This window comes from Eubalaena glacialis, chromosome 3 (genome assembly GCF_028564815.1).
Source record: "Eubalaena glacialis isolate mEubGla1 chromosome 3, mEubGla1.1.hap2.+ XY, whole genome shotgun sequence".
Classification (NCBI taxonomy): domain Eukaryota; kingdom Metazoa; phylum Chordata; class Mammalia; order Artiodactyla; family Balaenidae; genus Eubalaena; species Eubalaena glacialis.
The window spans coordinates 112571367-112588406 of NC_083718.1; the positions used below are offsets into that span (position 1 = coordinate 112571367).

At 37.9% G+C, this 17040-nt stretch overlaps 1 protein-coding gene across 2 annotated transcripts in view; it reads right to left on the reverse strand.

Annotated features, from left to right (window-relative positions):
• Positions 1–12814, reverse strand: part of FNBP1L (formin binding protein 1 like) — a 127390-nt gene extending 114576 nt beyond the window's left edge. For both annotated transcript variants that reach the window (XM_061183877.1, XM_061183876.1), the window contains exon 1: positions 12585–12814. In XM_061183877.1, coding sequence (XP_061039860.1) covers positions 12585–12608 — 24 coding nt within the window. In that variant the 5' untranslated portion in view covers positions 12609–12814. The remainder of the gene's footprint in view (positions 1–12584) is intronic.
• Between the last annotated feature and the right edge of the window lie 4226 nt (positions 12815–17040).

Sequence of the window (17040 nt, forward strand, 5' to 3'; positions counted from 1 at the left end):
TCAGAATAATGATAGTGAAGATGATCCAGGACCTCAGAAAAACAATGCAGGCAAAGATCGAGAAGATGCAAGAAATGTTTAACAAAGACCTAGAAGAATTAAAGAACAAACAGAGATGAACAATACAATAACTGAAATGAAAAATACACTAGAAGGAATCAACAGCAGAATAACTGAGGCAGAAAAACAGATCAGTGACCTGGAAGACAGAATGGAGGAACTCACTGCCATGGAACAGAATAAAGAAAAAAGAATGAAAAGAAATGAAGACAGCCTAAGAGACCTCTGGGACAACATTAAATGCACCAACATTAGCATTATAGGGGTCCCAGAAGGAGAAGAGAGGGAGAAAGGACCCGAGAAAATATTTGAAGAGATTATAGTCGAAAACTTCCCTAACATGGGAAAGGAAACAGCCATCCAAGTCCAGGAAGCACAGAGAGTCCCAGGCAGGATAAACGCAAGGAGAAACACGCCAAGACACATAGTAATCAAACTGACAAAAAGACAAAAAAAAATTACTGAAAGCAGCAAGGGAAAAACGACAAATAACATACGAGAGAACTCCCATAAGGTTAACAGCTGATTTCTCAGCAGAAACTCTACAAGCCAGAAAGGAGTGGCATGACATATTTAAAGTGATGAAAGGGAAGAACCTACAACCAAGATTACTCTACCTAGCAAGGATCTCATTCAGATTTGATGGAGAAATCAAAAGCTTTACAGACAAGCAAAAGCTAAGAGAATTCAGCACCACCAAACCACCTCTACAACAAATGCTAAAGGAACTTCTCTAAGTGGGAAACACAAGACAAGAAAAGCACCTACAAAAACAAACCCAAAACAATTAAGAAAATGGTTATAGGATCATACATATCGATAATTACCTTAAATGTGACTGGATTAAATGCTCCAACCAAAAGACATAGACTGGCTGAATGGATACAAAAACAAGATCCATATATATGCCGTCTACAAGCGACCCACTTCAGACCTAGGGACACATACAGACTGAAAGTGAGGGGATGGAAAAAGACATTCCATGCAAACGGAAATCAAAGGAAAGCTGGAGTAGCAACACTCATATCAGATAAAATAGACTTTAAAATAAACAATATTACAAGAGACAAGGAAGGACACTACATAATGATCAAGGGATCAATCCAAGAAGAAGATATAACAATTACAAATATATATGCACCCAACATAGGAGCACCTCAATACATAAGGCAACTGCTAACAGCTATAAAAGAGGAAATTGACAGTAACACAATAATAGTAGGGGACTTTAACACCTCACTTACACCAATGGACAGATCATCCAGACAGAAAATTAATAAGGAAACACAGCTCTAAAGACACAATAGACCAGATAGATTTAATTGATATTTATAGGACATTCCATCCAAAAAGAGCAGATTACACTTTCTTCTCAAGTGCTCATGGAACGTTCTCCAGGATAGATCACATCTTGGGTCACAAATCAAGCCTTAGTAAATTTAAGAAAATTGAAATCATATGAAGCATCTTTTCTGACCACAACGCTATGAGATTAGAAATGAATTACAGGGGAAAAAATGTAAAAAACACAAACAGATGGAGACTAAACATTACATTACTAAATAACCAAGAGATCACTGAAGAAACCAAAGAGGAAATCAAAAAATACCTAGAGACAAATGACAATGAAAACACGACAATCCAAAACCTATGTGATGCAGCAAAAGCAGTTCTAAGAGGGAAGTTTATAGCTGTACAAGCCAACCTCAAGAAACAAGAAAAATCTCAAATAAATAATCTAACTTTACACCTAAAGGAACTAGAGAAAGAAGAACAAACAAAACCCAAAGTTAGTAGAAGGAAAGATATCATAAAGATCAGAGCAGAAATAAATGAAATAGAAACAAAGAAAACAATAGCAAAGATCAATAAAACTAAAAGCTGGGTCTTTGAGAAGATAAACAAAATTGATAAACCATTAGCCAGACTCATCAAGAAAAAGAGGGACAGGACTCAAATCAATAAAATTAAAAATGAAAAAGGAGAAGTGACAACAGACACTGCAGAAAAACAAAGCATCCTAAGAGACTACTACAAGCAACTCTATGCCAATAAAATGGACAACCTGGAAAAAATGGACAAATTCTTAGAAAGGTATAACCTTCCAAGACTGAACCAGGAAGAAATAGAAAATATGAACAGACCAATCACAAGTAATGAAATTGAAACTGTGATGAAAAATCTTCCAACAAACAAAAGTCCAGGACCAGTTGGCTTCACAGGTGAATTCTATAAAATATTTAGAGAAGAGCTAACACCCATCCTTCTCAAACTCTTCCAAAAAATTGCGGAGGAAGGAACACTCCCAAACTCATTCTCTGAGGCCACCATCACCCTGATACCAAAACCAGACAAAGATACTACAAAAACAGAAAATAACAGACCAATATCACTGATGAATATAGATGCAAAAATCCTCAAAAAAATACTAGCAAACTGAATCCAACAACACATTAAAAGGATCATACACCATCATCAAGTGGGATTTATCCCAGGAATGCAAGGATTCTTCAATATACACAAATCAATCAATGTGATACACCATATTAACAAATTGAAGGAAAAAACCATATGATCGTCTCAATAGATGCAGAAAAAGCTTTCGACAAAATTCAACACCCATTTATGATAAAAGCTCTCCAGAAAGTGGGCATAGAGGGAACCTACCTCAACATAATAAAGGCCATATACGACAAACCCACAGCAAACATCATTCTCAATGGAGAAAAACTGAAAGCATTTCCTCTAAGATCTGGAACAAGACAAGGATGTCCACTCTAACCACTATTATTCAAGATAGTTTTGGAAGTCCTAGCTATGGCAATCAGAGAAGAAAAAGAAATAAAAGGAATACAAATTGGAAAAGAAGAAGTAAAACTGTCACTGTCTGCAGATAACATGATACTATACATAGAGAATCCTAAAGATGCCACCAGAAAACTACTAGAGCCAATCAATGAATTTGGTAAAGTTTCAGGATACAAAATTAATGCACAGAAATCTCTTGCATTCTTATACACTAATGATGAAAAATCTGAAAGAGAAATTAAGGAAACACTCCCATTTACCATTGCAACAAAAAGAATAAAATACCTAGGAATAAAACTACCTAGGGAGACAAAAGACCTGTATGCAGATAACTATAAAACACTGATGAAAGAAATTAAAGATGATACCAACAGATGGAGAGATATACCATGCTCTTGGATTGGAAGAATCAATATTGTGAAAATGACTATACTACCCAAAGCAATCTACAGATTCAATGCAATCCGTATCAAATTACCAATGGCATTTTTTACAGAACTAGAACAAAAAATCTTAAAATTTGTATGGAGACACAAAAGACCCCGAATAGCCAAAGCAGTCTTGAGGGGAAAAAACTGAGCTGGAGGAATCAGACTCCCTGACTTCAGACTATAGTACAAAGCTATAGTAATCAAGACAATATGGTACTGGTACAGAAACAGAAACATAGATCAGTGGAACAAGATAGAAAGCGCAGAGGTAAAAACACGCACCTACGGTCAATTAGTCTATGACAAAAGAGGCAAGGATATACAATGGAGAAAAGACAGTCTCTTCAATAAGTGGTGCTGGGAAAACTGGACAGCTACACGTAAAAGAATGAAATTAGAACACTCAACACCATACACAAAAATAAACTCAAAATGGATTAAAGACCTAAATGTAAGACCGGACACTATAAAACTCTTAGAGGAAAACATAGGAAGAACACTCTTTGACATAAATCACAGCAAGATCTTTTTTGATCCACCTCCTAGAGTAATGGAAATAAAAACAAAAATAAACAAATGGGACCTAATGAAACTTCAAAGCTTCTGCACAGCAAAGGAAACCATAAACAAGACGAAAAGACAACCTGCAGAATGGGAGAAAATATTTGCAAACGAATCAACGGACAAAGGATTAATCTCCAAAATATATAAACAGCTCATTCAGCTCAATATTAAAAAAACAAACAACCCAATCCAAAAATGGGCGGAAGACCTAAACAGACATTTCTCCAAAGAAGACATACAGATGGCCAAGAAGCACATGAAAAGCTGCTCAACATCACTAATTATTCGAGAAATGCAAATCAAAACTACAATGAGATATCACCTCACACCAGTTAGAATGGTCATCAGAAAATCTACAAACAACAAATGCTGGAGAGGGTGTGGAGAAAAGGGAACCCTCTTGCACTGTTGGTGGGAATGTAAATTGATACAGCCACTATGGAGATTCCTTAAAAAACTAAAATTAGAATTACCATATGATCCAGCAATCCCACTGCTGGGCATATACCCAGAGAAAACCACAATTCAGAAAGACACATGCACCCCAATGTTCACTGCAGCACTATTTACAATAGCCAGGTCATGGAAGCAACCTAAATGCCCATGGACAGATGAATGGATAAAGAAGATGTATATATATACAATGGAATATTACTCAGCCATAAAAAGGAACGAAATTGGGTCATTTGTTGAGATGTGGATGGATCTAGAGACTGTCATACAGAGTGAAGTAAGTCAGAAAGAGAAAAACAAATATTGTATATTAACGCATATATGTGGAACCTAGAAAAATGGCACAGATGAACCGGTTTGCAGGGCAGAAATTGAGACACAGATGTAGAGAACAAACGTATGGACACCAAGGGGGGAAAGCCGCGGGGGGGTGGGGGTGGTGGTGTGATGAATTGGGCGATTGGGATTGACATGTATACAGTGATGTGTATAAAACAGATGACTAATAAGAACCTGCTGTATAAAAAAAAAAAGTGATCAAATGTATTCTATTGGAAAGAAGCAAAAATAAGACCATATTTACTGTCCAAATTATATAATAATTTAATGATAAAAAAAAAAGTACATTCAGGGGAGTTCCCTGGTGGTCTAGTGGCTAGGATTCAGTGCTTTCACTGCCGTGGCCCATGTTCAATCCCTAGTCAGGGAACTGAGATCCCACAAGCTGCACCGCATGGCCAAAAAAAAAAAAAAAAAAAAGTATGTTCAGAAAACAAACAAAAAGCATCTCTCAGAAATTAAAAATATAATAGCAAAAACGAAAATCTCAATGTAAGAATTTCCAGTTTCCAGTAGTGTCGGGCTAGGTTATTTGGATCAACTATCACTATTCCACTGGATAAGAACTTTAAAATATGGATAAAATATATTCCAAAAATTTTAAAGCACCAAAAAACAAGCCAAGACAATAAGGAATTACAAAGTCACAAGTGAAGTAAAAATGAGAATCCAGAAAGGGAAAAAAGCACATACCACCTATTTTTGCCCTGAGGATATTTTGGATTTTTTGTTTTGATAACATTGCAAGAGCTATGGGGACAAAAACAAAATCCAACAACCACAGGAGGGAATTTCAAGCCCTGAACTTGGTTTACGGTGGTCCCAGACTAGGAGTGACCCCAGGCACATGGCAGAAGAAAATACAAATCCTACATATACAGTGAAACACTACAAACTAACCACAGAAGGATGATTCTCAAAGAGACCATATTAAATGGAAGAAGTCAGGTGAAGTAGAGTACATACCATATTATCATTTTTGTGAGGTTAAAAAAACCTACAAAATTAATCAATGGCAATGCAAGTCAGAATAGTGATTGATTACCTTTGGGGGATACTTACTGGGGATGGCATAAGTGAGACTTCCGTATCTTGCTCTTGGTTGGGAGTGACATGAATGAGTGCATTTATTTTATTTTTTCAAATCTTAACGTACATATAAAAACTGTACACTTTAATGTATGAATGTTATAATTTAATGAAGCTTTTATTTAAAATGAAGATGAAATAAAATTTTCAAATTAAAAAAGTTAACAAATATTAATTATATTCAGCTTTCACAAATAGTAAAGGATGTTAATTTAGTTCATGGTCTAAGTCTAGAAGATGATTTAAAAGTAATGGTTGCTATTTACCATAGCAGTTTCAATGATTTTGATTTTTATAATTTATAATGGAAAAAAATCTCAACTAGCCACCATTAACATTTTTTTATTTTTTATTTTTTTTTAGTTATTTCTGAGATATACATTTTAAAGTAATAACTAGAATTATGACATATAACATTATACCAGAACATATAAGATTTTTAGAAATTTCATGTAATGTCTGAAACATTTATATTAACATATTTCCATACAAATAACCCAAAGAAAGTTTAGTATTAGTTGTTTTTTTTTGTTTGTTTGTTTGTTTATACTGCAGGTTCTTATTAGTCATCAATTTTATACACATCAGTGTATACATGTCAATCCCAATCGCCCAATTCATCACACCACCATCCCCACCCCACCACTGTTTTCCCCCCTTGGTGTCCATACTTTTGTTCTCTACATCTGTGTCTCAACTTCTGCCCTGCAAACCGGTTCATCTGTAACATTTTTCAAAAATCTCTCAGAATCACCGTAACTTTTGTACTCTCTGAAAAATCAATCTTTTATGTTTTCCCAATTCATTAAGTCTCAGACCATTTACATTCATATCATTCATACATGACAACCCTAATGTCAAAGCATAGAACAACACTGTTTTCATTTTTAGAATCCAAAGGGCCATAAAATAGGCTATAAATAAGATAATCATTTGTACTCAAATAATTTAAGGAGACGAGAACTCAAGACCTAAATAAATTGAGAAAAATTTCATATGAAAAGACAGAAGTAATTAAATTTCAGATTATAAAAAGGATCCCTAAGATTAAACAAAGGTATTAGACGTATACATGTTGGGGAAAAAAACATTAAAATAACCTTAGTTTTCAAAACATAGTTTGATGATGGAGTTCTAACAATTCATTGATTCCCTCATTTAACAAATATTTCACTGCTTATTATATGCCTATTCATTTTCTACAAATTAGGAATACAACAGGGATACAAAAGGAATAAAACAGATGACTTTACGCTCTAGAAACAACAAAATAATGGTGTGCCAAAAACAGGAAAATCTGATTCTATACATTTATGTTTTTGTCAACATATAACAAATATATACTAATATTTCACATATTTCACAAGGTATTGTTAAAAGTCTGATGATTAGTTCTCAATCAAGAACTTAAGGAAAAACTGCTAATGCATGGAAAAAGTTTTTGCTTCCTATAAAACAAAACCTTTACATAATATTTTCCTACTAGTTTTTAATACGCATATGACTATGTTCCCCAAAAAAGAATATTTTGTTTTTTGCTATTGAGATGAAAATGCTTAAAGTTGAAGATTATTAAATAAGATACCACTTGTAGGTACACATAGAAGATGTTCCATAATTACAAACCATTATTATTCTCTTGTCCTATTTCCTGCCTGCAAACAGGAGCTGATAAGGAAAAGTAGGCAGAACAGGCTTTTAAGTTTCTAGCCAAACCTGTATTTTATAGATTAGGGGAAGAAGAGAGTGCATTTTTTAAGATAAAAGGCAGGGAAGGGGAGTAGAAATGAGTGGTTTAAAGAATTAGCAATGAAGAGGAGATACTGGTTACAGGCAGCTCTCCAGCTTCCACCTTATTATTGTCAGAGCAGAATGGTGGCATAAATGGGTGTCTTGATTGCCTGTCACCCTCCTTAACTAGTAACAACAATACCTGTAATACAGTTTTGAACACAACAATTTCTACCCAAAAAAAAGGGATGTAAGATATAAATATTTATACCATTACTATTTTCCAAAGATTTGAATATATAAGAAATAAATATAAGGTGGTAGTCCCATAAGAAAGATAATATCCAGAATGTGTACTCTGGAGGGAAGGGGTGGGAAGGAACTGGTCAACAAAGGATATTCTGAACAGTGATATCAATGTAGGGGAATATTCTAGAGTTAGGAAAGTAATATCACCTCAAAATGACTCTAAGTTTTTCCACAGCAGGTCTGACATTATAAGCCTTAATAAATCTTACCATACATCACACAGCGCTTCCCCATAATAGACACTCAATAATTATTTCATTTTTTAAACCAAATTCCTACACTAGTTTCATGGCCTTTGAAAAAACAATACAGCTCACATGATAAGGAATTCTCTTTGTCAACCTCCTCTAGATAAGCACCTTCTAAAAAAATCTTAAGTAAAACTAAGATTTGGTCTAACCACTATAGACTACAATGGGACCAAATTCCTTTGTTCTAGAAAAATCTACATGTGGCCTAAGATTTCATCAGCTATTTGGGGGGTTTTTCCCCCTTCAGTTTTATTGAGATATAATTGGCATGCAGCACTGTATAAGTTTAAGGTACAGCACAATGATTTGACTTACATGCATCATAAAATGATTACCACAATAAGTTCAGTGAATATCCATCATCTCATACAGATACAAAATTAAAGAACTAAAAAAATTTTTTTTCCTTTGGGATGAGAATTCTTAGGATTCACTCTCTTAACAACTTTCATATATAACATACAGCAGTGTTAACTGTATTTACCACCTTGTACATTACATCCCCAGTACTTACTTATAACTGGAAGTTTATACCTTTGGGTTGCCTTCATCCATTTCCCCCTTCTCCCTACCCTCCCCCCACGACAAATCTAATCTCGCCATGAGCTTGTTTTTGAAGTATAACTGACCTACAACACTGTTAGTTCCTGTTACACAACATAGTGATTCGATATTTCTAAACATTTCAAAATGATCACCACGGCAAGTTGAGTTACCATTTCATTGGCTATTGTGGCAGTCACATCATCAGCCTATCAGGTAAACTCACAACAACTACCTTTAGAAGTCAGTTCTTCCCCGATCTGTAAAAATTGTTAACCGAAATACTAAAACTTAACTTCATCATTTTGGCTTCAGATTGTTAAGACCTTCTTGAATTGTTAACTAGACCACTAATTTATCATCACCTACGAAGGCCTTCAGAACCATAAAAACTTCCTCAAGGATGCAATTATTAATCAGTAATCAATACTCTGGGTAATGCAATGAACTACTAATTCAATTGGGCGAAACATGTATGATCAGCAACAGGCATTGTATTAGAGAAAACAAAAAGATTAACCCAGTCCCTACACTCAAGGACTCAAAAAGTCTAGTAAGTTTACAATTTAAGTGCTATATAGAGAAAAAAGATAAAGAAGCATTAAATTAAAGGGTTAAGACTAGGAGTGTAAAATAAAGGATCCACTGAATCTATCATGCAATGCACACTTTTCACTTTCTTCCAAAAAGATATCATGAGCTTTGTCAAATGCACCTAGCTAAAAAATATGATGAAAATAACAATGGCTTTTAAATTATACACTCTGAAAACTAAGGACAAAAAAATCATAGACCGGGAAACTAAGGCATAAAAAAGGTTTATATGTTTCCTATAAATTAAGTCAGACATTTGAACCTACTTCCTAATTTCCAGACGAGTCCCCTCATTCCCCGGCGGGGGGAAGGGAGGGGAATTTTTTAATAAATCATGATTTGAATGTGATGTGCTCAGCCATTTTCTTTCCTATCTATACACTCGCAGTCCATACATACACTGATTTTTTTTTCCATTGAACTTTAACTGGCTCCTCAAAAAACTAAAAGGCTATCTGCTAATAAATAAAACTTACTAACTAAACATAGAACTTCTCCAATCTCTAATTTCCTTATTTGTAAAAAGAGCTAATAATTACAAAATCTATGCTTTGCAAAATCATTAATTCATATTTAGACTTCTTGATCCAACCATTCTTCCTATGGTAATAAAGAAATCAACACAATAAACAATGCATCCTGAAGAAATGAAGACGCTGCCATCTCTTTGCGTTATATTACCCAGAACTGAGTCTCTAGCATATATTCACTACCTTGCTTAAATGCTCATTCGGAACACAAGAAATCCCTTAAAGCACAGTTCAAATTTATTACCAGTTAATTCATATCCCCTCACAACTACACAAACAAAAGTCTAACACAACCAATTTAGCCTATCACTATCAGTTCTGTCCCCCAGAGTCACTATTAGAGTGGTTTTAATTTTTTTACTTTATTCTCAAGTTTAACATAAGACTGAGATAGCAATAAACGCCAATGAATATTATAAGAAATAAACTTAAGTTTGAGTGCATAACTGCATTTTATCATAATTTTTTTTGTAACATGTTCTCAATAAAGTTTAACTCTGGGACAGTAAGGTGATCCTACACATGAAAATAATATAAGAACTGGTTTCTAAATTCAAATTTTCAAGATAATTTTCCCAACCTCAAATTCCTCAATGGCAAGAGCACAGTTCAGGTGTTTGTTACAATCTACTGGAAACACAATATCCTTTTTCAAAACTGAGATTAGTACAAAATAGGAAATCTAGTCAAATTTTTCTAAGGTCTCTTCTGGTCCCAACAATAGTCCTCTACACCAACTTCTATTTATGTAAGGTGTAAGCATCCAACTGATATTAGCTGATTCCACATTATTTAACTCCTAATAAATGTTTCTCTCAAATCCTCAAACCACTAAAAATAAATTTAAAACATGGAGATATATTAAGTTTTACGAGAAAAATTTTAAAATTTTTCATAATTTCCAAAAGGATACGAAACAATTTTTAGTTAGAACAGAAATTCCCATCTCTTCTATGGTTTACCTTTTTAAATTGCTGAAAAACTACTCAAATGCTGAACGTAAATAACCAAACTACAGGAGATGGGTAATTGCTTCTGATTGTATTATATTCTTAAATTAAAATTTTTTTAAAGCTTTAAAAATCACATTTTAGTCTTCACTAAAATATTTTGTTCCTCCTTAAAACTGCTTTTCTACAGTGTGATACAAAGCAATTTTTTCCAGTCTAAATTAAGAGTTACATCTAAATAATATTCCTCCACTGTTTTATTACTTGTACTTTCTAAAAGTATTCTGCTTATATTTTTGCTCCCTCTGAAACATGGATCATACAAGTATGTAAAAATAAAAATATTTTCTAATTATAAAAATGGAAAATGAAATATATCCATCTCCTTTAATTAGGAAATACTATAATCAGTTAGAGAATGTACTAAATCAAAGGGAAGAGATCAATAATGCCTGAGAATCTAACCAAAGTAAAAGATTAAAGCTCACATAATTTACTATACAATCCCCCCCAATACAAGAACGATTAATGCTATCTAAGAACGTAATGGAGAGGCTCCTAGGTAATTTCTCTTGGGTGGTGTGTTTACAGACTGGGCAAACACTTGTCCAGAACGCTGCAGATTCCTGGGCTTGCTAAGGAGGTGTTCAACTAGACGAACTCTAAAGTCTCTTTCAATTCTAAGATTCCCAATCTGTGAATAAAATGTGAAAAATAACATAAAACACTGTGCCCAATGAAGGCTGATCAATTAACCGATCTGCCTTCATTGCCACCCTAACTGTATGCCTGGAGACGAAAAAGTTCTTTCTCCTCTTTTCTCTGCAGTGATTTCACGAGATCCTGGTTAACAAAAGGCACGGAAAACATGCACAGGTGGGATAAAAAGGAGTGGCTGAAATGAGGAGGCTCTCGGGACAGCGCCCCCAGCTCCCCGTCCCTCGGGAGCACCTGAGAAATCACTGCCCTCCACACCTCCACCCTTCTGTGGAGGCGTCGCGAGAGAATTCTCCGACCTATTACAGTCCACCCGCACCTGGCCAGAGACCGGGCATTGTCTGGAGCCTTCAGCGCCCAAGACAAGCAAGGAGGAAAGAGAAAGAAAAGCGGGAGAAGGAGTGAGAAAAACGGACAACGGAAGGGGAAGTAAAGCAATCGGGAAGCCGTACGCTCCTTTTGGCAAAATTGGCTTCCCCATCGATCACTCAATTTAATTCATATCCCAAAAGCCAACCCCCCGGCCCAAGGTAGCAGCCAGGGGTGGCCCAGCCGGAGTCCCCGAAGCTACCCCGGTCAGAGAACGGAGACAAGGAGAGGGAAATGGGCGTGTGGGCTGGGCCTGGCTGGCCGGAGGCCGGGCTCGGAACAAAGCCTCCCGGCTCCCCCTACCTGGGGCGAGGGCGGCGGGCGGTGCCTCGCGGCTCCCCGCGTCGCCCCAGCCCGGCGACGCCCTCGCCCCGGGGACCCTTGCCGGGGCGAGCGGCCGCGGCGAGCCCCCTCCCCGCCCGCTAACAGCGCCCCTTCGGGACAATGGGCCCCCTCCCCCGCCTACGGGAGGGGAGATACAAAGGCAGAGAAGCGCGGCCCGGCACGGAGCCAGGCGTCCGGAAAGTGAAGGCGGAGGAGGGAGAGGGGACAGGAGAGGATGGCGGCGGACGCGGCAGCCCGCGGGCCGCTCCCCCAGCCGTCCAAGCCTCTGCCCTCAGCCTCACCGCCGCGGCAAGGGCGGGAGCGCGGACCAGCAGCCTCTCAAGTCCCGGCCGAGAAGGAAGAGGAGTCTGCACACAAAGAGGAGCGGGACCCCCACCCTCCGCCAACACCAGCGCCGGGGATGGCCCGACGCGCTCTGGCCGCCGACGGCCAGCGGCGCCTGCCCAGCCCGAGCCCCTCCGGGGCCGGGGTTCGCGCTGGGCGCCCCTCTCCCGGACTCACCCAAAGCTCCGTGCCCCAGCTCATGGCGGAACTTGAGGCGACTCGAGCCGTCTGGCTGCCCCGCTGTCCGTCCGTCTGTCGGCTCTGCAGTCAGTCTGTCCGACCTCCCACTGGCGGGCTCCCGGCTCAGCTGCTCAGCCTCCGAAGGTGCCGCCACCGCCGGTTTCCCCAGTGAGGGAGAAAGACGCAACTGGCAAAGCCGCCGACGCCGCGTCCCCGCCTCCCGAAGCCTGCGGGGAGGGGGCCCGGGCTGAGGGTAGGCGGGACGCGGAGAGGGGAGGGGGCGGGGCGCGATGCACCCTGGGATTGGGGCGGACCCGCGCCCGCCTGGCGGAGGCTGGCAGGGTCTCCTCGCTGAAGGGTTTACCCATTATCGGCTCTTCCCTCGTGCCCAGTCTCTTGCTTCCCATACCTCCTGGCTCGGACTATCCCACCGCCGCCGTCATTCGAATATCTGTCTCCAAGAAGGAAAGGGAGAGAAGGAAAAGTCGCCCACAGCCCTTCTCTACCCTGAGCCCCCTTAAATGAGGCAACTCCTTCCTGCCTCTTGCCTCCTCCACTTGGGAGAAACCCAGACAAGGAAACCTCATCCAAATCCTTGGGTTTAGATTGTGAAGAGTTGTAGTCCATTTATAAGAAAAAAAGTCTTAATGGTTAAAGTGATCTTGGGAATCACTGAAACGTGTAGAGCGTCAAAGGAGAAGGCAACTTGCCCCTGATTCTGTTTTTAACAAAACATTTTAATTTTATAAGTTCTGTCAGGAAATCATAAAAAGAGGCAGATCTTTCGGCATTCATTTGGGAATGTTGCCATGACAGGAGATGGAAGACATGCACAAATGTGACCCGAGCTGTCACCTGCAGGAAAGGAGAACTGACCTTGCCCCCTTTCTGGAATGGGCACCTCGTGCGTGGAGGAGTTGGGTGGGAGGCAGATTCCTAACCAGTAGTGCAAAGAGCCTCTTCCGAACTTCAGATATCTCTCACTCAGAATATCGGAACCTTGGATGCAGGTCCACCATTTCCTTTTTTCTCTGTGGAGTTACTTCCCGGCCTCTCTGAGTAATCATTAACTGCAGTCGGCAAGTTTGACTTGTTGCTATAAGACATCAAGTACGCTTAGCAACTCCCTAACTTATGCTTGAGCATTAATTGCTTGTCTCCGAAACACCACACACACACATACACACGCACAGAGTTCAGTCCAGTCACTAGTAGTAAAGTACTCCTCAGTGTGTCTTGATAGCTGTGTCTTAAGTTCTCCCAACCGGCTAGTCAGCATTCGAAACTCCCCCCCATTATAGGGCCTGCGCAGGTGCCCCAATCTCTTCCGCTTTAATCCTTGTCCCTGCCTAGCTGTACTTCCTCTTGGCCTTGAGGCAAATATCCTGAGCCCTCCTGACCTTCCAGCCACCACTCTTGCTAAATTGTTTGCTGCAGTTCTCTGAGTCCAGCTCCAGCATACAAATACCTCTTCCAAGTGGGTTGTCACCAATATTTAAATGCTCGTGTGCCATGCAGTGAAAAGGCTGTTAAGCACTGACTAAACACTTTCTCTTTCCAACATTTTTCTATTTCCTTCAAGGTTATTTATGTCACCTAACACTACTATCTACCTCTCCCATCCCTTTAAAAAAAATTGTGCTTTACATTTCAAAGTAAAATAATCTACCATTCACAATAAAGATTATCCTCAACCATACTGTTTACACAATTCCCCAACTGAACATAAAGTCTTATCTCCTAGATGAGCATTTTTCTTCTTCCAAAATTTCTGAACAGAACTCCACACTTAGAACAATTAATTTCTCTTCAAAAAGTTAGGTTTGGGGGCATCAAATTCAGAAAAAAATTCTGTTAGTCTACATTATCATAAATTTAAATATAATTAATATAACCAACTTAAATTTATAATCCCCAAATAATTATTTAACTTACAAAATTCTTTCATGATACCGAAATTCACTATTTACTTCAACAAACTCTTTAAGCAAAACTTATTAAAAGTGGAAACTATCACAACAAAAAAAAGTATGTTTTGTGTTATATTTTGTTATGAAAATAATGAAGATCAATCAGATTTCAGAGTGTTCCTTTTCATAACAAATCTCTAAAATAGTATAGGGGCATTTTAGCTAACAAACATCCAGAGGTGTTTTACACACACATATATAGTCACATACACAAATATATATTATCAGCATGGCAGTTTATAAGGCTGCTGATTTTTAACATAATCAGAATACATTGGGTACTAAATTATTTTTGTATATAAGATTTATTCTTTATGGACCCATGACAAGGTATTTTGTGAGCAGTTCAAACACATCATTTTTATCTCTAAAAAAGGTAAAACATAACTTTTAGCATCTTGAAAGCAAAATCTCTTTGGTATAACAGCAATCTATTATTAATACTTTCCAGATACTACCCCCAAATCATATTTTGCATCGTGATAAAATTCTGTCCAACCAATTATCTTGTATCTTTTTGCTACTTGACCTATTTGGCAATCCATCACCACATAGTTTCTGTTTCAAATTACACATTTTATAAGGTAATCAACACTAAGAAGGAATCGAGGAAATAATATTCTTCTAACTTTCGCTATATATTTTTACAATGGAGCCACTGTACCAAGTAAACTTGAAGGAGCTCAAATTACACAAGCTTATTAGCAATTTTAAAAAGTATTATACTGTCTTTTTATTGATTATGAAAAATAACTTTCATTTAATGCATTTTATCCTCAGGCATATATTTGAACTCTGCTCCATGATAAGCCATTAAAGTGTTGCATTTTCTTTTGCATATTTTTATCATGTATTAATTCAAATGTAAGCCCTTTTTATAATTCTTTATATAATAAACATTTAGCTAATGCTCTTTTCAGTTTCAATTTTTCCTGGCATGAAAGACATACAGATGGCCAACAGGCACATGAAAAGGTGTTCAACATCGTTAATCATCAGAAAATGCAAATTAAAACCATAGTGAAATATCATCTCACATCTGTCAGAATGGCTATCATCAAAAAAGAACACAAATAACAGATGTTGGTGAGGATGTGGAGAAAAGGGAACCCTCGCACACTGTTGGTGGGAATGTAAATTGGTGCAGCCACTGTGGAAAACAGTATGCAGGTTTCTCAAAAAACTAAAAATAGGGCTTCCCTTGTGGCGCAGTAATTGGGAATCTGCCTGCCAATGCAGGGGACACGGGTTCAAGCACTGGTCCAGGAAGATCCCACATGCCGCGGAGCAAATAAGCCTGTGCGCCACAGCTACTGAGTCTGCGCTCTAGAGCCCGCGAGCCACAACTACTGAGCCACATGCCACAACTACTGAAGCCTGCGCGCCTAGAGCCTGTGCTCCACAACAAGAGAAGCCACTGCAATGAGAAGGCTGCACACCACAGCAAAGAGTAGCCCCTGCTCACCACAACTAGAGAAAGCCCGCACGCAGCAACGAAGACCCAACGCAGCCAAAAATAAATAAATTTAAAAAAAAAACTAAAAAAGAACTAACAGATGACCCAGCAATCCCACTCCTGGGTAAATATCCGAAAAAAACAAAAACACTAATTTGAAAAGATAAATGCACTCCAATGTTCATAGCAGATATAGATATAGATATAGATAAACATATACATATATATATACACATATATATGTCACAATGGAATACTACTCAGCCATAAAAAAAGACTGAAATTTTGCCATTTGCAACAACACGGATGGCCTTGGAGGGTACTGTGTTAAGTGAAGTAAGTCAGACAGAGAAAGACAAATTCTGTTTTATCACTTATGTGTGGAATCTGAAAAATAAAACAAACTAGTGAATATTACAAAAAAGAAACAGACTTACAGATACAGAAAACTAGTGGTTACCAGTGGAGAGAGGGAAAGGGGGAGGAGCAAGGTAGGGGTAGGGGATTAACAGGTAAAAACTACTATGTATAAAATAAATAAGCTACAAGGATATATAGTACAGCACAGAAAATATAACCAATATTTATAATAATTATAAATGGAATGTAACCTTTAAAAATTGTGAATCACAATGTTGTACACCTGAAACTTATGTAATATTGCACGTCAACTATACCTCAATAAAAAAATTCCTGGCATGAATTTCCTTATTAAGTCAAATTGTGAAACACAGTTGTTCACTGCTACATTCTAGAATATAGAATAATTTACTTGTCCAAATGTATCAACCTCCAACCATAAATCAATCTCCTGTCAAAATTAAATTTTTGCAAAAGTTTATTCCATGTATAAAGTTAGTAATGTCTTAAACACTTTTTTGAAAAGTGTTTCCAAAGAAAAAATAAAGCTTTAGATCAACTTAATATTTGGAGCATAGAGAACATTCCTATGCATATGTGCATCAATGTCCCATCCACAAATGGTTACCAATCATACATAATTTCCACCATTGAAAGGAAACAATCT